Raw genomic sequence first — 24,635 nt, 5'->3', positions numbered from 1 at the left:
CATCTGACCTGCCTCTTGAGAAACCTGTATGCAGGTCAGGAAGCAACAGTTCGAACTGGACATGGAACAACAGACTGGTTCCAAGTAGGAAAAGGAGTATGTCAAGGCTGTATATTGTCACCCTGCTTATTTAACTTATATGCAGAGTACATCATGAGAAACACTGGGCTGGAAGAAACACAAGCTGGAATCAAAATTGCCGGGAGAAATATCAACAACCTCAGATATGCAGATGACACCACCCTTATGGCAGAAAGTGAAGAAGAACTAAAGAGCCTCTTGATGAAAGTGAAAGAGGAGAGTGAAAAAGTTGGCTTAAAGCTCAACGTTCAGAAAACTAAGATCATGGCATCTGGTCCCATCACTTCAAGGGAAATAGATGGGGAAACAGTGGAAACAGTGTCAGACTTTATTTTTTTGGGCTCCAAAATCACTGCTGATGGTGATTGCAGCCAATTAATTAAAAGACGCTTACTCCTTGGAAGGAAGGTTATGACCAATCTAGATAGCATACTTAAAAGCAGAGACATTACTTTGCCAACAAAGGTCCGTCTAGTCAAGGCTATGGTTTTTCCAGTGGTCATGTATGGATGTGAGAGTTGCATGGTGAAGAAAGCTGAGCACCGAAGAATTGATTCTTTGGAACTGTGGTGCTGGAGAAGATTCTTGAGAGTCCCTTGGACTGCAAGGAGATCCAACCAGTCCATCCTGAAGGAGATCAGTCCTGGGTGTTCATTGGAAGGACTGATGTTGAAGCTGAAACTCCAATACTTTGGCCACCTCATGCAAAGAGTTGACTCATTGGAAAAGATTCTAATGCTGGGAAGGATTGGGGGCAGGAAGAGAAGGGGACGACAGAGGATGAGATGGTTGGATGACATCACCGACTCGATGTACTTGTGTTTGGGTAAACTCCGGGAGTTGGCGATGGACAGGGAGGCCTGGTGTGATGCAATTCATGGGGTTGCAAAGAGTCGGACACGACTGAGCTACTGAACTGAACTGAACCTCTATCAAATCATTATGTTGTACATCCTGAACTAATACAATGTTACATATTGATTATATCTCAATAAAACGGAGCTGCAAATGTGGCAGCTGTTCTCCAGGTGCTGACTCAATGATCTGGGCTGCTTCAATATTGTGGCTACTACATCTGAGCACAAGGTTTCCTCCATGACAATTGTAGCAGGGCAGAGAAAGGCTAGAGAATTGCTCAAAAGCTTGTCACTGTCTCATCTTGGAAATGATGTGTTACTTCTCACATCTTATTGCTGCTGCTGCTGCTGCTAAGTCGCTCCAGTCGTGTCCGACTCTGTGGGACCCCACAGACGGCAGCCCACCAGGCTCCACTGTCCCCGGGACTCTCCAGGCAAGAATACTGGAGTGGGTTGCCATTTCCTTCTCCAGTGCATGAAAGGGAAAAGTGAAAGTGAAGTCGCTCAGTCGTGTCTGACTCCTAGTGACCCTATGGACTGTAGTCTACCAGGCTCCTCCGTCCATGGGATTTTCCAGGCAAGAGTACTGGAGTGGGGTGCCATTGCCTTCTCCTACATCTTATTGGCTAGAGCTAATCACATGGCCCTACTGAACCGCAAGGGGATTGGGCAATGTAAACTCCCATATGCCCAAGAAGTAAAAAAGGACCAGATAATAGTGGCATCTGATAATGTTTGCCACAAATGAATTCAATAGTCTGTTAACTTCTACTCCACCAGCCCTTCCAAGGACTCTGAATTGCTTGACTGATAGCTGTTTGTTTCAGGTTTCTACAGTGAACCCTGGCTGAACCAGGTGTGCACTGATAGCTTTCTATCCCCTAAACTCCATCACTCTCCACCCTTTGGTGCCTTCCTCTGTGCCTCAGGAGGCCATCTTCTACCAACTTCATCTTCCAGGTTTCTTTGCCCTCTCACTTCGGTTGCTTTTGGATCATGGGAAGTAAGCATCAGGAGATCAGAAAGCAGGAGATGAAAGAGGTCAGGATATTTAAACCCCCTCCTTTCAACACCCCATCAGTCTGTGGTTTCCTTACTCTGCAGTTCTATAAAGAATCCTTTCATTAAAATTTCCTCATTTAAACACTTTAAGTATGATGTCTGTTTCTTGTCTGGACCTTGACTCACACACAGTGTTTAATAATCAAATCTAAATAAGAATACTAGACTCTCTTCTTTCCTTCTGTTTTACTGAAGCTGGAGATCTTTATATACTTCAAATCCTAGTATATCATTTCTGTTTTGAAACTTCAGTGGCTCCCTATTATATCCCTGTCACCACACCCCACTCTAAGTTGCAGCCAGACTGAACTACTTTCAGTTCCTCCTGCAACACAGTCTCTCTTCCTCTGAGCCTTTCCACATGCAGTACTTTCTTCCTGGAAACTTCTCTCCACCCCCACTCTCAACACTCTGACAGCAGCTCAAATGTCACTTAGCCTAGAAAGTTTTCCACAACCCTGCTTATCCTAGTTAGATGTACTGTATTCCCACAGTCAGACACAATTTGACAATTGAACAACAACATTCCCACAGAAGACTATTCATACCTACTGTCATAGGAAGACAGATTCAATATTACATTGTACTCCAACAGCCTGCTTACTTATCTGTGTCCTCCAAGACACCCTAAGATTTGGAATAGAAACTGCATCTTAGATAGCTAGGACTTATAAAGGTGCCTGGCACATATTAAGCACTGGACAAATGTTGGATAGTTTTAGGACGTCATTGAAAGAGTTTGAATCTTCCTCTCCTAGCTACTACTGTCTTCTCTCTTTTCGTTCACTGGCAAAAATCAGGAAAAAAAATTTGTCACTCATTCCTCATTACTACCTACCATTCACTTCCCAGACTGCTACCCAAAACCTGGGTGTGCTTCTTGGAGGTGTCAAGCCAAAAGACACAAAGAGAGGGAAGGATTTATTATTTGCAACAAGTAAGGAAAACACTGGGGATCTTTCCTGAAGCAGTGTCTCCCCAATAGCAAATTTGAGGAAGTTTTAAGCTAAGGGTATATGCATACCCATGAAGGGGCTTGAGCAGAGGAGAATTTAGTGTAGAATTGGGGCAAAGGTGATCCGAGTCCAGGCTTTAGTTGGTTGAAGTCAGAAAAAGTCTATGTCACCATTCCTTAGGTTCTGATCAGTCTGGGGTCCCAGCATGTAGTTATTGTCCTCCACCTGGGTGCGGGGGCGGGGGGTGGGGGAGGCTTATATCCTGCCCAACTCAAAAATGTGTATTAAGTTGTAACATATATCCCTTGAGGAGGAACCAGGATTCTCTTTTATTGCTGAACTATTGTTTCTTGACTGCTTTCCCTTTGTTCTTGCATTCCCTCACTTCCCTTAAGATCATTAATTACTGACATCTGTTCAAGGGCAAGTGTAGTCACCAGGCTTAGATCCCAAAATGACTTAGGCCAAAAAAGGTTTCTCTTACGTCAAGAAAACAATGCCTGGTTCTCTTTCTCCAGGGACTCCCTACCCTATCTGCTTATAAGACCATTTTAATCCTACTTCGTCATCACCTTTTATAGAGGCTTCACTTGCCAAGATTACCAATAACTTCCTAGAACTGCAGTTTAATAGCTTCTTTTCAGTCCATATCCTCCAGGATTGCTCTGCAGCAATGTAGACTCCCCTCCTCCACTCTCCATAGATCATAGACCTACCTCCCTCTCCCTCTCTCTAATTGATCTGCTTGCACATCTGTATTATAAGCCCCTCAGTGCCTTGTTCATTTGTATCTCTAGTCCCCAGCACAGTGCCTGGCACACAATAGGTCTTAATAAATATGAATGTTAAATAATTAAAACTCTTCTTTGGCTTCCAGGCCATTTATCTTCCTTGATCTCCTCTTTGTTTGTTCTCAGGTGCCTTCACGAGCTCCTCTTCCTCTATCTACCCATTAAATATTCTTCAGAGTAACTCATTTTTATCCATTTTTGGGGCTTCAGCCATCAAGGCATACTCAAATTCCCCAATACATGGTTTCAGCTTTCCCGTGAGCTAAGGTTGCCCTTCTCTCCCTGATGTCTCACAGCTTAAAGACTCATTATCTCTTCCATTCCCAATCTGCCCTCTCCTACTTCCATCTAGTTTTCCAAGTTACAAACTGCAAAGTTTCCTTTAACTCTTCCCACTGCCTCCCACTGCCTTTCCTTGTCCTGATGGCCAACCAGCCATTATTCACTACCAACTCCCAACCTGAGACTCATAAACTCTGCCCCTGGGTCTTTACCTTCATTTCCTCTGCCTGGAACACACCCTATTCCCACAGCCCACTTTGTCCCAAATTCTATTCATTCTTTGAAATTCAGAACACTGGTTAATATCAATTACTTTAATTGCTTTCCCTTCTGAGTTCGAGACAAACTGAGTATTCATGCTAAACAAACACACATGGTAGGTTTTCTTTTTTAACGACCGACATATATATATATATATATATATATATATATATATATATATCACTAAATCATAAAACCGTTGAGGTCAGGGTTTTTATGTGGTTTTTTTGTTTTGTTGTTATTTTTTTTTAATAAATCATTGGGTCTTGATAGTGACCAACATTTTAGGTGATTAAAAATATTTTTATGTGAATGAATGCATGGATAAATAAGTGAACTGGAAACGAGGATCTTTTCAGTTGCAGCCTTTCAGAGAGATTACTGCGAGAGTTATAACTTAGACTGAAAACAGGAATATTATGTAAGTAAGGCAAGACACACTGCAACAACACACACATGCCTACAGAGGGCAGGTAGTTGCTATGCATCTATGGACACTTTATTTTTAGGCTTTTCAGTCTCGGTTTGGACAGACTAAATTTTAGAAAGAAAGGTATTATTTTAATCTTTTCTGTACTCTTTTATCCTGGACAACAGGAATTAAAGAATAAACAAGAGGAAAACGTCTGTAGCAGTCAGTGCCTGAGTCCTCAGCACATTTTAATCCTTTCTTTTCCTCCCTCATTTTATATGAGGAGGCTCGTGAATTTTAGTTTCAGGATTTCAAACTGACGAAAAGAACGTCGTGGAGATTCTGATTTACTCTATCATCCCATGCCTCTCAAACCCAAGGGGAAAAAAATATCGCTGAAGGAGGAGGGGGAGAAAGGAGGCGGAGCAAAATAACTAAAGAAAGGCCGAGAGGAAGCTGTAGAAGGAAGTTCCTTTTTGGTAGGATTTGTTTTTTTTTTAAACCCCAGAGAGGCGTGACACCCTAACTGCCGTCGCGGGTCAGTTTCCCGGCGAAGCGCCCGACCGCCCCGAATTTCCTCGCCCGCCCTCCCCACTTCCGCCTGGCGGTGCGCTGCCGGCCGCGGCCGCTGGGGGCGCCTCTGGCCCCGTGGCGCTGAGGAGGCGGCGGCAGCGGCGGTTCTCCCAGCTTCGCCTCTCCTCCTCCCAGACGGGCGGCGGCGGCGGCGGCAAGCTGCACACGGAAAGGGCTCCCACCGCTCAGGCGAGCTGCAGCACGACCACTCCCCGCGGGCGGGCGGGGTCCGCGCTGCGGCCGCCGCCGCGCTCGGGCCCGAGTTGCCGCAGGAGGAGGCGGCGGCGGCCGAACCTCGGCGCCCCCCGGCCGCGCCCCCGCGCGCAGCTCGCGGCTCGGGCTATGGGGCTGGGAGGGCCCGGGGCTCGGCCGAGTTGAAGCGGCGGCGCCGGCCCGCGCGCCCCTTGGGGCCGCCCCCGCACCCCGCTCGCCGGCGTCTGGCTCTCATGATGATGAAGAAGAAGAAGTTTAAGTTTAAGGTGGACTTCGAGCTCGAGGAGCTCTCCTCGGTGCCCTTCGTCAACGGGGTCCTCTTCTGCAAGATGCGGCTGCTGGACGGCGGCAGTTTCACCGCCGAGTCCCCCAGGTAACGCGCCCGCCGAGCCGCCCGCTGCTCCGGAGCAGCTGGATGGGCAACATCTCTTGACGCAGCCCCTTTACTCCTGGAGGGCGGCCAGCCTCGTGAGCTTTTCTTTCTCTAGGGACCAGTCTGAGTGTATCGATCTGCATAAAGTGCTTCGCAAATGGGTCTTCGGCTGGGGTAGCCACCTGCGCTCATGATTCCAGATGGTTCCTGGTATCTGCTCTTCCCTCCGCAGTTCTCCAGGAATGGGAGCGATGGTCAGAAGGGAGAGGATGCTTCTGGTTTCTCTTCAGACCTTTCCATGTTTGTGAGATGCAGAGTGGAACTCGAGCTGTTGTTAGAACAAAAATAACCCAAACTGCTCGAATTCCAGGAGCGCCCGCTCTAAACAGAATCTGCCTGTGCATTTAGCCTTTCTCTTTATGCCTGTCGGTTGCTGGAGGGCTCGGGCGCCCAGGATGCCAGGCCTGGTCAGACTTGAGTCAAGTGTTCGCTGGAGACAGGACAAGTCTGTGTCTCATCTCAGAGCTGCATGTCCAGTTACGCCCTAACACTCACTGAATGACCGGTCTTGAAGTGACCGCTAGTTGCTCTCAGTGTGGAGGACTTAGAACCAGACCCTGTTCTCATTTTGGGGAGTTTTTTTCTGTTGGGTTTTGTTTTTTGTGTGTTTTTTTCGTTTTATCGCTCTCATTTTGAAATGCGCCCCTGGGCCTCTCAGGGAGCGTTGTTGGCAGATTACAGAATGAAGTCAGGAGTGATAGTGTTCCTTGAGTCATGTCAGAATATTTGTAGGTTGACAGATCTCCCGTAGGGTAAGTTTTCCTTAGGAAAAGAGAAAATTTGCAGAATTTTAAAAAATGAACTTTTAAGGAATAAGGCTTTTAGTTAATGCTTATTTTGCCATTAGTGCTGTTCATGGACTTTATCCTAAAACATACTCTGTTTTCCTTTTGTCATCTCTATTAATAATGTAAAGGAAATAAAGTCCGTGGGTTGTGGAGTTGGGATGAGAAATTGTCCAAGGTGGCAATATTGAAGCCTGTGAACGCCAGAAAATGTAATTGTCTTGTTGACTAAAGCAAAAGAGTTATGAAGCAATATTGATTCTCAGAATTTTTTTTTTAAAAAAGATGAGCTGAGGAGTTTTTTTAAGTGTGTGTGTGTGTTAGTCACTCGGTTGTGTCCAACTCTTTGTGACCCCCATGGACTGTAGCCCGCCAGGCTGTTCTGTCCTTGGAATTCTCCAGGCAAGAATACTGAAGTGGATTGCCATTTCCTTCCCCAGGGGATCTTGCGGACCCAGGGATCAAGCCCAGGTCTTCTGCATTGCAGGCAGATTCCTTACTGTCTGAGCCACCAGGGAAGCCCCAGTTTTTTAAAAATTAAACTAATATGATGATACAACCACTGCAGTCATTTTTAACACACTGGTAAGAGAACAGTGTTACTCAGAATGATGGAATAAACATTGTACCAGCTCTTAAGGTTGAAAGCCAAAGCCAATTTTTGAATGTTCAGTAGTTGCAAGTGACAGTCTTACCCTGTCCTGTGACAGGCGGTCCCACCCGCCGCTTCTGGCAGTTAGATCAGCTCTCCTGGGCCAGTGATGACACCTGGTGGTCAGGGTACTTCTCTGCTCCCTGCTTTCTCCCTCATTGGCTTGATTCATATCAATTATGAATCAGTTATCCAGGTGTTGTAGGCAGTCATTTATTTGGCAAATATGAAGAGGCTAAACCCTTTAAGTGGGCTTCTCAAGTGGCATTAGTGGTAAAGAACCTGCCTGCCAATGCAGGAGACATAAGAGAAGCAGGTTCTATACCTGGGTCAGGAAGATCCCCTGGAAGAGGGTATGGCAGTCCACTCCAGTATCCTTGCGTGGGGAACCCCCATGGGCAAAGGAGCCCGGTGGGCTACAGTCCATCGGGTCACAAAGAGTCTGACACAACTGAAGTGATAGAGCAAACAAGCATGCAAACCTTTTAAATATATTATCTTATCTCACTGCAAGCTTGTGAGGTAGGAATCCCCATTTTTGTAGGTGAATGAACTGAGATAACTTTGCTGAGGTCCCCACATCTGGTAAGTGAAATGCCAAAATTGGAATTCAGGTCTGTCTAATTTCAAGCAGATTAATGTCAGATAAAGTAGAAAGTTGTGTGCTGTGCTGAATAGGGAGTTTCCCATTGTAGTTAACAAGCAAGGGGTGTAATCTGATTTGGAATTAGCAAGATCGAATAAGAAAAAGTAGAGTATCCTGTATGAAATTTACCCCTTTCTTTTCCAACTAAAATGTGGCTGTAATCAAAGTGAGTTAGATTAAAAATAATGCTCTGTGTAACCAACCAGACAACATCCATGTAGTTTGAAGGGAAGCAATTTATAATAAGGAGCCTGTTCCTTATTAGGTAGAGGTAGTTAATGTAAATCTAAGACCAAGAGTATGGAATGAGGCAGATCTGAACCTAAATCCTAGCTCCACCATGGCAGATCTATAAAATAGAAACCATCGCTGGCTTATGTGGGTGTTGTGAGGATTTAGTAAGATGATGCACCTAAAACAGCTACCACAATGCTCTGGCACCCAACTGACATTTAAAGAGAAGACAAGGAGCTTATCTAAGAGAATTTGTTCCCATTACATGTTATACTTTTCTCCCAGCGACTATGAAAATGTTGACTTGAAAAAGATAACCTCATTTTAGAAGAAAAAAGGAAGAAAACCAGGAATACTTAAAGGATATGAATTATTTAAAAATTGTGTAACTTTTTATATGTGGATACCAGTCTAGGCAGTGTATCTCTAAATAAATGCTAGATTTTAATTGTTTAAAAAATTACCTGTGCTTTGGCAAAAGTCAAATATAGTTAACATCTAACATTTCTGCCATAAAAATATTCATTGAATTACATAGAAAAGGGTTAACTTAGCAGACTCAAGACTGCTTTCCGTAGAAAGGCCTGCTTACAGTGTTTTTGTTGGCATTTGGGAACCTCAACGATCAATAGTTGCCTACACTGACATAAAACTTTAGAGTGGCTCATTGTGCCTGAACTACAGTGTGATTTGTGGTGAATACTTTCTGGGAGTCTGGGATTTTGGCCTGTGCTGGGCAGAGGGTGCCCACATGACCAGCTCAGGGGAAGGGGACAGGGGGGGAACCTTAGTTACTGCATTTCTAATGAGCTTCCTTGGTATACACCTGTGTTGTCCCAGTTTGATACCTGAGAAGTTGGTTCTTGGTGACTCCACTGGGAGAGAGCTCTTGGAAGCTTGCACTTGGCTTCTCAGGTCTTTGTTCCATGCACTTTTCTCCTTTACTGATTCTATTTGTATCCTTTTGCTATAGTTCCGTCTTAGACATGAGTATGACTATATGCTGAGTCCTGTGAATACTCCTAATGGATCACTGAGTCTGGAGATGGTTGTGGGGACCTCCTGATGGATGCATGAACCTACATAAACTAATAATTCATTTTGTTAAAGAAAAGCTTTGGAGGTACACATCAAATTATAAATATACTTGGTTTTCTGCAAAAATTAAAGCTGTAGATCATTGTTTAACAAATACTAATTTTGCTTTTAACAAGTTTCTAGCTGTCTGTCAGAGGCTATGAAAAGTACAACAAATATAAAGGCCCTTAAGGCAGTTACCTCTACTTAAGGAAATTAGTACATGTATAATTGCTTGACAGTAGGAGACAGTATGATTTAGTGCCTAATCAATGAGTCAGACAGTATGTGAATGTTGTTGAAATTCTGAAGATAAAGAGTTTATTTACAGCTGTAAAGGTTATGAAAACCACATCAGCTTTTCGGTTGTGCATGCTGAGAGGATGAATTTGTGTTGAGGAAGTGTGGGTGGACTGATTGAGCAAGTTGGCAATAAGAGTTGGTGATAGATCAGCCTGATTGCTCAGAGAGTTCACATTAAACTTACAGCAGAATATAGACACTTTGAGTGCCATTATAAAGAATTTACTTTCCACTGCTCATAGGATAAAAGTCAATCTAAGATTCTTACACTAAGTTGTAATGTGATTAAAGTGGTTTTTAAGCTGGCTGTTGGCCTGATGTTCTTTGCATTCAAATAGGAATAGATTAGAAATGAGGAGACAAATTACAAGTCTATTAAAATAACCCAGGCAAAGTGATTAAGAAAATGAATGTGGAGGCTTCTCATGTATTAATAAATCACTGATGAAATGATAACGCTATGGCAAATGACTTGATGACAAGACAGAGTAAAGAAGTCAAGAAAAATCTTTGTTTCATTTTCTTAAGGGGAATATTTATATATATTGTTAGGGAGGATCGAAGAGGTCAGTTGTATGTTTAACATACTACATTGAGTGACAGCCTGATAAGCAGTTGGAGACATTTTTATTGTGGATTTCTTAGGTTCTGGTAAGCCTGCTTACTGAATTTTTCATCTAGAATTTCCTTACATAATTTTGCCCTTTTAAAGATTAGTATTGTGCTCTGTGGAATGGGAGCAGGGAGGGAAGCTCAACAGGGAGGGAAATATATATGTATATATATATATATATATAATTATGACTGATTCCCCATTGTTATATGGCAGAAACCAACACAACATTGTAAAGCAATTATCCTCCAATTAAAAAAAAGATTGTTATCAAAAATTATTCTTAAAAGGATCCAGCTTCTTAAGCTTCTTAAGGGGCTTCTTAGGTGGCTCAGTGGTAAAGAGCCACTTGCCAATGCAGGACACATAGGAGACCCGGGTTCAATCCCTGGATCAAGAAGATCCCTGGAAGAAAGAAATGGCAACCTCTCCAGTCTTCTTGCCTGGGAATTCCCATGGACAGAGGAGTCTGGCGGGCTACAGTCCATGGGGTCATAAAAAAGTTGGACACGACTTAGCAACTGAGCAACAACATCATCCAGTGAAGAGCTTAGGAAAAAATATAAAGATTAAAGGGTATTTATTTGTAATAAATGTTATTAAAATAGTACTATAAAAATACATTGTATGTTTACAGTGATCTAATAAACTGAAGCCAAATTATTACCTAATAAAATATTTTTGAAGATCTTTCAAAAAGACAGAATATTACACTAAAATCTTTTCAGAACACTCTTAACTTTGTAAAAGCATTCAAATCACTTTTGAGGTTTACTAAGACTTTCAGAACAGATTTAATTTCTGGGCTGCTTTAATAAAGAACATAATAAAATTTTTCTGTATTTTTTAAGATTTCCAAGTTTGCTCTATTTTTTTCTTTTGTGCGTGTGTGTGTGTGTGTGTACTCATAGCTAAATATTTTTCTAAGTTTCACATGAACTTGCGGCAGAAAACCACGTGAATCCAGGGAGTGTCTGGGAAGCTAATGAGCACATCTGTATCGGATCTTTTACTTTGTAAACAAACTGAAGGGGTTTTTTTCTGTTTGGCCAGAGTATATTTTCATGTTTTCAAGATTTTAGTTCTCTGCACATTGTGTACTTCTTTTTAGTAAACTTTTCCCTTATTGCAAAAATAATACAAATTCATGTGGAAAACTTAGAAAATAGAAGAGAAAAAGAACAAAAATTGCGTAAAAGTGAACCAACTAGAGATAATCACTATTATTAGTATTTTGATGTATAACCTAGAAGTCTTTATTGATCCATACACACACACATACACACACACACACACACCCATCACATACTTTATTTTTAAAACCAAAGTGCAGTCATACCATTCTTAGATTCTTTTCATTTAATGATTCTTCCCATATCATTAAATATTCAATTAATTTATTTTTAATAGATGTATACCATTCCATTGTATAAATGTATGCAGTTAGTTTGCTGAACAAAGCCCTTTTTGAAAGTCTTCTTTGCTTTTTTTTATTGGCCTTTTTATAAACACACTAAATTGAGCATCTTTAAAGTCAAATTTTGCGCACATCGTTATTTTTTAAGGATTAACACTTAGAAATGAAATTATTGAGTCAAATGAGTCAAAGAGCACTTTTAAGGCTTTTGATTTATATATTAATATATTAATAACTTGCCCCTTGGTACATTAAATTGACTTTAAGATGAAATAATTACTAATAAGTAGCAAATACAAAAAGTAACCGGCATTAGAAAATACTCTTTGACCATATGGCACAAAATTATTTATACGCTGACCAGAAATGAGATTATCTGTTCACTTTATAGCAGTAGCTAGAACTTTACTCATGTGTCAGGAACTTTTCTGGGCTTCTCTGGTGGCTTAGACAGTAAAAGAATCTGCCTGCAATGCAGGAGACCCAGGTTCAATCCCTGGGTTGGGAAGATCCCCTGGAGAAGCAAATGGCACCACACTCCCGTGTTCTTGCCTAGAGAATTCCATGGGCAGAGGAGCCTGGCGAGCTACAGTCCATGGGGTTGCAAAGAGTTGGACACGACTGAGCAACTAACACACACACATAAGAACTTTTCTAAGCCTTCACATCCTCAAAATAATCCTAGGAGGAAGGTACTATTATTCTGTTATCACTATTACTACTGCTATTACTCTCGTTTTATTCCTAAGGAAACAGAAGCCAAAGAGGTGCTGTAAATGAACACAGCTAGCAAGTGGCCAAGCAGGGAGTCCGTCTGGTTCCAGGGTATGCTGTTAGTCACAAAACTCTGCTGTCTGTCAATTTTTATGTTATGTGTTAAACATCTTATGTTTTAACAAACCAGTAATAATATATATAATATGTTTTCTGAATGCTAGTCTCAGAAAACTGGTTCCAGCATGCCACACCTCTAAACAAGTCATTAGACCTGGCCTGTTTAGATTTGCCCAAGGTTATTGTATGTAAAAGATGAGAAACATAGTACTCAGGCACATACTGGTTTTTTTTTTTTAAGTGTGACTTTCCAGCTATAAGTCCTCAAAATTGTTTCATTAGTGGATAGTTGTAAAATTGTTATTAATGCCACTTTACACTAGGAAGTTAATATTCACTATTGTATCACTGAGTCTTGCACACTAGGCAGTTTATAAATATTTACTGAAAGAATGCATATATTTGGGGGAAAAAATCAATTGTAGCTTTGCTAAGAATGACAAATACACAGAGATTCCCTAATTATATATATAAGGAAGTCATGGGGAAATAGATGCTGTTCTCTATACACAGCTTATAAGAATTAATGTTCACTTTGTGGTGTCAGCCTTTGAGGGATATTATCAGGTAGAGATCCAGGGAACTATATTAAGTTTCTGAGAGCGAGTTTCAGGAGAAAATGATGGTGTTCAAATACTAAGAAATGAGCATGTATATTTATATATTTTACATTCCTAATTTTATTTATTACAAAATCCCTTTTATAGAGGTAAAATCCCTTTTGCCTCCTACTGGCTTAGGATATATATCAAGTTCTGTAACACATTTATTTGAAAAATAACAAGTGGCTTAAGCTATATAGAAATTTATGTTTTCACATATGAAGTCCAAGATGATGTGGTGGCTCTGACCTGTCAAGTTATCAGGGGCCCTGACTCTTTATCTTGTTGCTCTTTCAGGTCCAGGGTATTGTTCTCTTCCACAGAGACTAAGTTGGCTCACCCCACATCCGAATTCCAGCCACCAGGAAGGAGGAAAGGGGAAGGGGAGGTCTTTTTTGCTCATAGCCCATTGACCAGAACTTGAGCAGGAGAATACATCCAGCCCCAAAAAGGTTGAGAAATGTCATCTCTGCTGGGTGTCCGTTTCCCCAGCAGAAGATTCAGTTATGATAAAGAGAAGGGGAAGACAGTTATCAGGGGACAGTTAGCCTCTGCCATTCTTCTCTTTTAGAGAAGAGAAAGTTGATCTGGTGGAAAGCAACCTAATTTGTTCAAGATCACACATCAATTAAATGAAAAATATTTGAAAGACTGTCCCATAAAGAGAGAACAGACTTATGCTGGGTAGGTCAGAGAAGAGAACTGGAACCAGTGGGGAAATGTTAAAGACGGCATGTTTCTATTCAATATAATAACAGAAAAAATAATCTCCAGCATTTAAAGGAATACAGTAGTTAGTGAATAGGCTACCTTGTCCATTTGTCAGGAATGTTATCCTTCATTAGAAGGATGGGTGACCCTAGATGATTCTTACGGCTCTAACTCCAGGATTTCTATCATACAGGACCCCAAAAAGTTTGTTCAGGGTTCTGTATGATCTTATGGAAGAACCCAAAGGAACTTTTTGGCCAACCCAATATGAGTAAGTGTTCAATTTTATTTCCTAATAAACTGCTCTTCCTGTGTGTGCCAAATGTGTGTGTATTTCTGTCTCCTTGATCCTCTTTCCTATTTTCACCTCTTTTTTACCATGTGAAATTCCAGGCGTTCTTCAAGATCTAGATCAAATATCTCATCGGCTTTATGCCCACATCTGTCCCAGACTACAGTCACCCACAGCTTTTCTTCAACACTTATTTCACATACTGTGGTCTTAATAGATATTTATTATTTGTTGAATAAATGAAATCTTTTCTCACCATCCCCAATATGATTTCACCTCTTACTCAATTCCTGTAGTTCTTGTTTCTACCATTCATTTCACCCAAATTCATTCTCTTAATTACCTATAAAGGGTTCCATGCAGTGTAAAATATTCAGTTGTTGTTCAGTTGCTAAGTTGTGTCCGACTCTTTGTGACCCCATGGACTGCAGCACGCCAGTCTTCCCTGCCCTTCGCTATCTCCTGGAGTTTGCTCAGACTCACGTCCATCAAGTTGGTGATGCCATCCAACCCTCTCATCTTCTGTCGCCCCCTTCTCCTCCTGCCCTTAATATTTCCCAGCATCAGGGTCTTTTCCAGTGAGTCAGCTCTTTGCATCAGGTGGCCGAAGTACTGGAGCTTCAACTTCAGTGTCAATCCTTCCAATGAATATTCAGGGTTGATTTTCTTAAGGACTGACTAGTTTGATCTCCTTGCTGTTCAGGGGACTCTCAAGAGTCTTATCTGGCACCACAATTCAAAAGCCTCAGTTCTTTAGCACTCAGCCTTCTTTACGGTCTGACTCTCACATCCATACATGACTACTGGAAAAACCACTGCTCTGACTAGACCTTTGTTGGCAAAGTAATGTCTCTGTTTTTTAATGTGCTGTCTAGGTTTGTCATAGTTTTTCTTCCAAGGAGCAAGTGTCTTAATTTCATGGCTACAGTCAACCATCGCAGTGATTTTGGAACCCCCCCAAAATAAAATCTCTCACTGCTTCCACTTTTCCTCTCTTCTGTTTGCCATGAAGTGTTGAGACTGGGTGTGATAATCTTCGTTTTATGAATGTTGAATTTTAAGCCAGCTTTTTCACTCTCCTCTTTCACGCTCATCAAGAAGCTTTTTAGTTCGTCTCTTTCTGCCATTATACTGGTATTATCTGCATATCTGAGGTTGTTGATATTTCTCCTGGCAATCTTGCTTCCAGCTTGTGCTTCATCCAGCCTGGCATTTTGCATGATGTACTCTGCTTATAAGTTAAATAAACGGGATAACAAAATACAGCCTTGACGTACTCCTTTCTCAACATGAACCAGTCTGTTGTTCCATGTCTGGTTCTAACCGTTGCTTCTTGATCTGCATACAGGTTTCTCAGGAGGCAGCTAAGGTGGTCTGGTATTCTCATCTCTTAAAGAATTTTCTGGTTTGTCGTGATCCATACAGGCAAAGGCTTTAGCGTAGTCAGTGAAACAGAAGTAGATGTGTGTTTAACATACCCATCTGTTTAGTAGAAATAAATGTGTGTTTACACATTCCCATCTCTTTAGTAGAAATAGATACAAGAAAGGGTAGGAAAAGTGTTTACCTGGTTTTGTTTTGGGTGGGGGAGTGTCAGGGGAAGTATCATAGAAGATAATTCCTTAGTAAGATTTTGAAAAAAGTCTAGCTGGAGAATAAACAGAACAGTAGAAGGAACACGATGCACAGTGGCAAGGAACAGCAGCATGGTGTGTGCTGGAAGCCCTGTGAGTATAGTGGCTATTGCTGCTGCCACATAAGAAGCAAGAGAGAGTGGGCTTGCTTGGATACTGTAAGGTCCAGGGAACCAAGAGCAGAGGAGTGACTTATGCAAAGTTAGTAGGTTAGCTTAGGGCTGGAGTTTAAGAGAATTCTCATCTGAGGACCTTAGCTTTCTCAGTAGGAATCCAAAAAGATGAGAGATATGAAGATAATGATTAAAGACCAGAAAAGCTTCTGTAAGGAATGGGAGAGGCAGATGATCAAAGACAAGGTCCACCTGAAATTTCAAACATGAATGTTAGTGATGGCAACGTGCATGTTTGTGCATCTTTCTCTGGAGAAAGTCTAGAGAGTGGGCAAGGTCCAGTGTATCGGTGTTACTGAAATGGTGTGAAGATAGGCATAAGGCAAAGGACTCTGGGTCTAGGATGTTAGGTTATTTACATGATGTTAAGACAGCCAGGGAATAAGAGTGTTACATAGCCAGATGTCACGTGCCTCATGCTGGAAGTAGTAGAGTTAGAACCTATAAGTGGCACCGAGGATTTGGGAAAATGCTCTCACTGCTTCTTGTGGAAGATGGGAGTGGAGAATAAATATCTACCCTATGGGGCTTCCACACAAGTAGTGTGCTCACGAGACAGCCAGGGTTCAGTTAGGCAGTGGACTGTTAAGTGAAGAGAATGTAGGAGTTTGTTTAGCCCTGGAACCAGGGTTTCATGTGATGTGGTAGAATTGAGTTGGGGAAGAGAGCAGCAGCAACAGAACTGTAGGAAAGAGCGTTCTGAAGATGTCGGGAGAATAAGTGACCAGGACTTGCACTGTAGTCTTTCCCTGTGGATTACAGGAATGAAAGGTATACACAGAACTGAATGGCCTTAAGATTTCCAGTATGGGTATAAAATAAATTAGGATTGTATCCAAGGACGAGGTAATATAGGACACATTCCCCAGCTTATCCTTCTAGGAGAGCAAGAATGAGGCCATGTTAGGTCATGCCTTTTACTACCTAGGAGTCCTTGCCTGCTTTTATTGTCTATATCTCTGTCTGACACCCTCCATACTCAAATTTAGTCTTCATCCACATTGATCTTTTCACTCTCATTTCAGAAAACAAACTGTTCTTTCTTTTAGATGCCCTTTGATTCTATTTTCATCTAACTTCCTTTTTTCTCTCCCTGTCTACAATCATGATCCAAATTTTATTTTTTTAATTTTAAATTTATTTTTAACTGGAGGATAATTGCTTTACACTGTTGTGTTGGTATCTGCTATGCAACAGTGTGAATCAGCCATAAGTATACATGTATCCCTTTCCTCTTGAGTTGACCCATGCTTTATGAAAGAATAATCTGCATTTGCCATCTCTTAAATGTTCTTCTCCCCTCAACCCCACACTCTGAATTCTATTCCAGCTCTTAGCAGAAATTATCCTTGCTCATTTTATCAGCCATGTCTAATATCTAGTAATTGTTTTCTCATTTGTGCCTTTGTGCTCTATTCTGAACTCTGTGATAATTAGCTATTTCTTAAAACTTGACTATCTTGGTATCCAAGAACCTTTTCCTCTACTTTAACCTCCCATTTCTCTGATTCCTTCACTGAATTCTGTGAGGGCACTTCTACCCACCCTCCTTTTTTAAAAGCAAACTTTAAGAGCAGTATTAGGTTCACAGCAAAATTGAATGAAAGTACAGAGTTCCTGGGTATCCCTTGCCTCCACGCATGCACACACACACACACATGCACACACATACACACAGCCTTCCCTGCTGTTAACATCATACACCAGAGTGGTACATTTGCTACAATTGAAGAACCTGCATTGGCACATTATCGTCACCCAAAGTCTATAGCTTGAATTAGGATTCACTCTTGGTGTATAGGGAGAAGGAAATGGCAACCCACTCCAATATGCTTGCCTGGAGAATCCCATGGACAGAGGAGCCTGGTGGGCTGCTGTCCATGGGGTCGCACAGAGTCGGACACAACTGAAGCGACTCAGCATGCATACATGCATTGGAGAAGGAAATGGCAACCCACTCCAGCGTTCTTGCCTGGAGAGTCCCATGGACAGAGGAGCCTGGTGGGCTGCCGTCTGTGGGGTTGCACAGGGTCGGACATGACTGATGCGACTTATCAGAAGCGGCAGCAGCAGCAGCTTGGTGTATAGTTGGAGTCATATAGTAGGTGGCCATATTCAGATTTAGTAAGTAGACTTCTTTCGTTTAGTAATACACATTTAAGATTCTTCCATGTCTTCATGACTTGATGTTGATAGCTTGATAGCTATCATTTATCATGATAAATGATAGCTCATTTCTTTTTCTCAGTGAATAATATTGTTTTCTTGACATACCATCGTTTATCTATTCACCTACCATTCGCTGTGTGATTCCACTCACATGGTACCTAGAGTGGTCACATCTACAGAGACAAAGTAAAATGATCGTTGCCAGAGGCTGAGGGGAGGGAGGATTGGGGAGTTTTTGTATAATGGATATAGATTTCAGTTTTATAAAATAAAAGGGATTTTTGGAGATTTGGTGCACAACAGTATGAATATATTTGAAACTGTTGAACTGTACACTTAAAAGTGGTTAAGAAAGTACATTTTGTTACATATTTTTCCACATTTTAAAAACATGAATAAATATCTTACACGCCCCCCCCCATTTTTATTAGGCCAAGCTGATTATTTACATGTTAGTACGTTCAAATAAGAGCTTTCCACAGTTTGTCATGTTCCACTCAGTCAAAGGCTTTAGCCTAGTAGTTTGACTGTGATTGACTGTGTGAAACATGACAAACTGTGGAAAGCTCTTAGAGAGATAGGAATACCAGACTATCTTACCTGTCTCCTGAGAAACTTGTGTGTGGGTCAAGAAGCAACAGTTAGAACCCTGTATAGAACAACTGATCCGTTCAAGATCAAGAAAGGGCTATGACAGGGCTGTCTGCTATCATCCTGTTTGTTTAACCTATATGCTGAGCACATCATGAGAAATGCCGGGCTAGATGAATTACAAGCAGGAATCAAGATAGATGGGAGAAACATCAACAACCTCAGCTATGCAGATGACACCACTCTAATGGCAGAAATCGGAGAGGAACTGAAGAGCCTCTTGATGAGAGTGAAGGAGGAGAGTGGAAGAGCTGGCTTAAGATTAAATATTAAAAAAACTAAGATCATGGCATCCAGCCCCATTACTGGCAAGGCAAATAGAAGAGAGAAAGTGGAAATAGTGACAGATTTCCTCTTCTCGGGCTACAAAGTCACTGCAGATGGTGACTGCAGCCTTGAAATCAGAAGACGATTGCTTCTTGGCAGGAAAGCGATGACAAACCTAGACAGTGTGTTGAAAAGCAGAGACATTACTCTGCTGACAAAGGTCCATATAGTCAAGGCTATGGTCTTCCCAGTGGTCACGTACGGTTGTGAAAGCTGGACTACAAAGAAAGCAGAATGCCAAAGAATTGATGCCTTTGAACTGTGGTGCTGGAGAAGACTCCTGAAAATCTCTGGACAGCAAGATCAAACCAGTCAATCTCAAGGGAGATCAACCCTGAATATTCATTAGGAGGATTGATGCTGAAGCTGAAGCTCCAGTATTTTGGTCATCTGATGCAAACTGGCAACACATTGGAAAAGTCTCTGATGCTGGGAAAGATTGAGGGCATCAGAGGATGAGATGGCTGGACAGCGTCACTGATGCAGTGAACATGAACTTGGGCAAACTTTGGGAGATGATGAGGGACAGGAAGGCCTGGTGTGCTGCAGTCCATGGGGTCGCAAAGAGTTGGACACAACTGGGCAACTGAACAACAAAAATATTCAAATAGTGGAGAAGGAAATGACGCCCTACTCCAGTATTCTTGCCAGGATAATCCTATGGACAGAGGAGCCTGGAGGGCTCCAGTCCGTGGGGTTGCAAGAGTTGGACACAACTGAGCACACATTCAAATAAAGTGAAAGTATTAAAAAGAAAGTTTTCTCTTTTTAAAACTTTATAATTTAGAGAAGTAGCACCCTGAAATTTCTGCAATAGCATTGATGAGTACGTTCAGCCATTCTACCAACTAATATGATTTAACAAAATACAGACATGGGCTTATATAGTAATTTTTATTTAACAGTTTTAGGAAAGTCCCTCTTTCCCCCCCACTTGGATTTCTGCTCATTTAAGCCATTCTTTTTGCTCGTAAGTCTTAAAGATATATCTTACTTGTTGCTCATAGTATTTTACAGAAAAAACATTTCTGTAAAATACTATGTATAATGCTTACTTTTTGTGTTAGCACTTTTCATCATTTCAAATGATATATTCTTTATAATAATCATTACTGTAAACATAGGGATAAAGTATAATTTTTACCATCCAGGAGTGTGAAGTTTAGTGGGAAATACTGACACATGCAATATAGGGCAGAGTGACAAAGTCCAGAGTAGCAGTAAATACAGTAAATAAAATTGTATGGCAGTTCAGAGGAGAAAGGGCACTATTAATTCTTACTGAGAAGGTAGAGAAGACTGCTTAGAAGAGGTAGCAAGCTTTGTGAGCTGAGCTTTGAAAGATTAGTAGGATTTAACCAACAGGAGTGGGGGGAAAGGGATGAAAATGTCATTTTGACTCTTAATAATATTTTGACTTGTGTTTATTATCAAAAACTATTTTTAAGAGTGGTCAATACTGGGGGCTTCCCCGGTGGCTCCACAGTCAAGAATCCTCCTGCATTGTAGGAGATACAGGAGACACGGGTTCAATCCCTGGGTTAGCAAGATCCCCTGGAGAAAGGAATAGCTACCCACGCCAGTATTCTTGTCTGGAGAATCCAATGGACTGAGGAACCCGGTGGGCTACAGTCCACAGGGTTGCAAAGAGTCGGACACGACTGGAGGGACTCAGCGCACACGTGCGTGTGCGCACACACATACACACACACACACACACACACACACACACATCAATACTGAATCTTCATCAAGAAAGCATTTTCTAGTGCAACTGTTCTGAAAAACACTGGTAATTCCTCAAATGTTAAACAGTTACCGTATGATCTGACAGTTCCACTAATGTACCCCAAGAGAAATGAAAACATGTCAACACAAGTTTGTTCTGTAAAATACTATGTACAGTGAACCCTTGAACAACATGAGGCGTGGGGGTTAGGAGTGCTTGCCCTGTGCACAATGAGGCCAAACGGAAACTCTTGAGTTAAAAGCAGGAAAAAGTTTATTGCAGGCCCATGTAAGGGGGTGGGTGGTCCATGCCCCTAAACCCCAAATTCCTCCAAAGGTTTCAGTAAAGCCTTTCTAAAGGCTTGGTGAGGGAGGGGCGTGGTTAGTTGTTGCAAACTTCTTGGTATAGAAATCCTTTATTCTTGAAGCTGTCCAGGTAGGTTGGGTTGCAATGTTTTTGTAAACCTAGGACAAAACAAATATTAATCTCTATTCTGCAACTTTTTATCTCTGTGAATGGACTCTTAAAGATCAGAACCTGAAAATGGGCTATCCTGTATATTTCAGATAACAGGCAACATTCTTTTTACAAAAGGTGCAGAGCCAGCATGACTAAGCACAGGCAACAAAGCACAAGGGTTAAAGGAGAAGGAACAGATCTAATACGGAGTCAGATTTGGGGTTTTTTGTTTTTTGGTTTTTGTTTTCTATTACGTGCAGAGTCTGCACAGCCAAAGACCCACCTATATTAGTCAGCTCTCCTTATCCTCCATGTCCACAGTTCTGCATTCTGAGATTCAGCCAGGCATAGATTGTGTAGTACTGTAGTATTTACTATTGAAAATAATTGTGTGTAAGTGGACTCAGAAGGTTCAAAACCATCTTATCCAAACTATACATGAATTTTTAATTATTTATAGTAACCAAAAAATCCAAATATCCCCACTGTCTGTCAGCTGATGAAGATAAGTGAAATGTGGACTATCCATACAGTGAAATATTATTTGGCAATGTGAAGAAAGTTCCGATACATGCTACAACATGAATGAAACTTTAAAACTTTGTGCTAAGTGAAAGAAGCCAGTCACAAAAGACCACCTGTTATATGATTCCATTTATATGAACTGTGCAGAATAGGCAAAGTCTACAGAGACAGAAAGTAGATTAGAAGTTGCCTAGGTTTGGGAGGTTGGAGGGAAATGAGGACTGACTACTCGTGGATATGGTGCTTTTTTTCCCAAAGTGATGAAAATGTTCAAAAATTGATTGTAGTGGTGGTTTCACACTCTGTGAATATACTAAAATCATTGAATTGTACTTTTAAATGGGTGAATTGCATAGTGTGTGAATTATATTTCAATAATGGTATTTTTAAAAGCATTTTCTGACATAACTCCATTAAGCCAATCTAATTAACTCCTTGGACAGTTTTCTATATCAGTTTATTCTTTCATTTAACAAATATCTGTTGTGTGTGTGTGCCAGATACTATTCCATGCAATTGAACTATTTCTGTTCTCACTTCACTTTTTATTTTGTGAAATTATTTTCTTTGGTGTTTATTCTCTTCTCTGCATATTTTACAATGAACATGAAGTATAAATCAACTGCAAAGATTAGAATAGCTATCTTAATTTATATTAATCTGCCATAATCGGTATAGTAGCTATTATTTTTATTAAGTCCCAAATTTTCAGGATCAGATTTTACATTATCTAAATTTTGTTAATAATTTTTAATTTTTGTGGCAATTTATAGTCAAGAACAGTCTTTATCTTGTGTTATTTAGTCAGTGAGTTATTTTAGCTAATTTTATGTTTATTGTTGCTACCATTAGTATTCATTATGAGTTGGATAAAAGATTTGTAAAATTTTTCTTTCTTAGCTAATAGAACAGAAAACTTGGAGCGTTACTTTCCCACTTTGTATTGTGGTTTAGGGATCAAAAATGTTCAAAGTCAACAACATATCCTCCTTTGTGGTAGGAGAAAAATGGACTTGATAAGCAGGAGCACAGAACCATAAAAATGGATCGCATTAAGAACATGGTGGCTAGGTGGTGGAGCAGAACAGAGAAAATTCGGGGCCTGTATCTAAGGACAAGACTGCTTTGGAAGTCAGATTTTGGCAGGCTTGGGGTGCCATTCTGTGAAGACTAGGTTTTATTCTGTTTGTAATATGACCTTGAATCCCCCTTTTTTTCTGATTCTAAAATTAATTCAAGATTTCTGTAGAACATTTGGAAAAATACTTAAAATTATGAAGGAGAAAATGTTACCCATCAGAGAGAATCATTGTTAACATTTTGAAGTATACCTTTCTAGTTTCTTCTAATTCACTTTTTTACACTGTTGAAGCCAAATTACATGCACAGTCTTTTATCCCACTTTTTTTTTTAACTGAACATTATAAGCATTTTCCTTGTTATGAAACGTCTCTAGAAAAAAATAAAGTCTTTAGCACGTTATTTTAGTAGTGCCATACATTGTATTCTTTTATGAATGGGCTGTATATTAAGTAACAATTCTGTTTTGGATAGTCCTATTCGTTCCAGTTTATGCCTTCTCTTGCCAGTACCGGGCTCTTTCTTGTGAATATCTGAATGTGAGGTGCAAGCAAGGTGTGTGATAGGCAGCTGAGAATTTGTCTAAAACTGAGCCCAGTAGTCGGGACTTCTTTCATACCTAGATCTTAGGATAATCCATGTGGGCAAGATAATTAAGACCTGAGATAACCTATAGAACAAAACACAGGAGTCAAAGGATAGAACTTTGGTAGAAGAAGGCATAATGAAGGCAAATGAGAACAAAACACTGCTGCTGCTGCTAAGTCGCTTCAGTCGTGTCCAACTCTTAGCGACCCCATGGACTGTGGCCTACCAGGCTCCTCCGTCCATAGGATTTTCCAGGCAAGAATACTGGAGTGGGATGCCATTGCCTTCTCCAGAACAAAACACTGGAGAGGATTTAACATCACAGAAGCTAAACAAGAAAGAAAAACTTGAGGAGAGGGCGTTCAGCCCTGCCCTAGAATGGAGAGATGGAGTCATGTGAGAGCTGTATTCTTTATTTGATGGTCAGCAAGTATTTGGTGAACTTGTTTATAAATTCAGTTCAGTTCAGTCGCTCAGTCGTGTCCGACTCTTTGCGACCCCATGAACTGTAGCACGCCAGGCCTCTCTGTCCATCACCAACTCCTGGAGTCTACCCAAACCCATATCCATCGAGTCGGTGATGCCATCCAACCATCTCATCCTCTGTCGTCCCCTTCTCCTCCCGCCCCCAATCCTACCCAGCCTTAGGGTCTTTTCCAATGAGTCAACCCTTCGCATGAGGTGGCCAAAGTATTGGAGTTTCAGCTTCAACATCAGACCTTCCAATGAACACCCAGGATTGATCTCTTTTAGGATGGATTGATTGGATCTCCTTGCAGTCCAAGGGACTCTCAAGAGTCTTCTCCAACACCACAGTTCAAAAGCATCAATTCTGTGGCGCTCAGCTTTCTTCACTGTCCAACTCTCACATCCATACATGGCTACTGGAAAAACCGTAGCCTTGACTAGACGGACCTTTGTTGGCAAAGTAATGTCTCTGCTTTTAAATATGCTATCTAGGTTGGCCATAACCTTCCTGCCAAGGAGTAAGCGTCTTTTAATTTCATGGCTGCAGTCACCATCAGCAGTGATTCTGGAGCCCAAAAAAATAAAGTCTGACACTGTTTCCACTGTTTCCCCATCTATTTCCCATGGAGTGATGGGACCAGATGCCATGATCTTAGTTTTCTGAACGTTGAGCTTTAAGCCAACTTTCTCACTCTCCTCCTTCACCTTCATCAAGAGGCTCTTTAGTTCTTCTTCACTCTCTGCC

At 41.2% G+C, this 24,635-nt stretch overlaps 1 protein-coding gene across 2 annotated transcripts in view; it reads left to right on the top strand.

Moving 5' to 3' along the window:
• The first annotated feature begins 5,350 nt into the window (after window positions 1–5,350).
• EEIG2 (EEIG family member 2) overlaps window positions 5,351–24,635 on the top strand; it is a 77,630-nt gene continuing 58,345 nt past the window's right edge. For both annotated transcript variants that reach the window (XM_081487226.1, XM_081487225.1), the window contains exon 1: window positions 5,351–5,861. In XM_081487226.1, the coding sequence (XP_081343352.1) occupies window positions 5,722–5,861 (140 nt within the window). In that variant the 5' untranslated portion in view covers window positions 5,351–5,721. The remainder of the gene's footprint in view (window positions 5,862–24,635) is intronic.

Source organism: Giraffa tippelskirchi, chromosome 5, assembly GCF_054371585.1.
Source record: "Giraffa tippelskirchi isolate mGirTip1 chromosome 5, T2T-mGirTip1v1.2.pri, whole genome shotgun sequence".
Taxonomy (NCBI): Eukaryota; Metazoa; Chordata; class Mammalia; order Artiodactyla; family Giraffidae; genus Giraffa; species Giraffa tippelskirchi.
The sequence above is the reverse complement of the archived record's forward strand: the minus strand, read 5'-3'. Positions and strand labels throughout refer to the sequence as shown.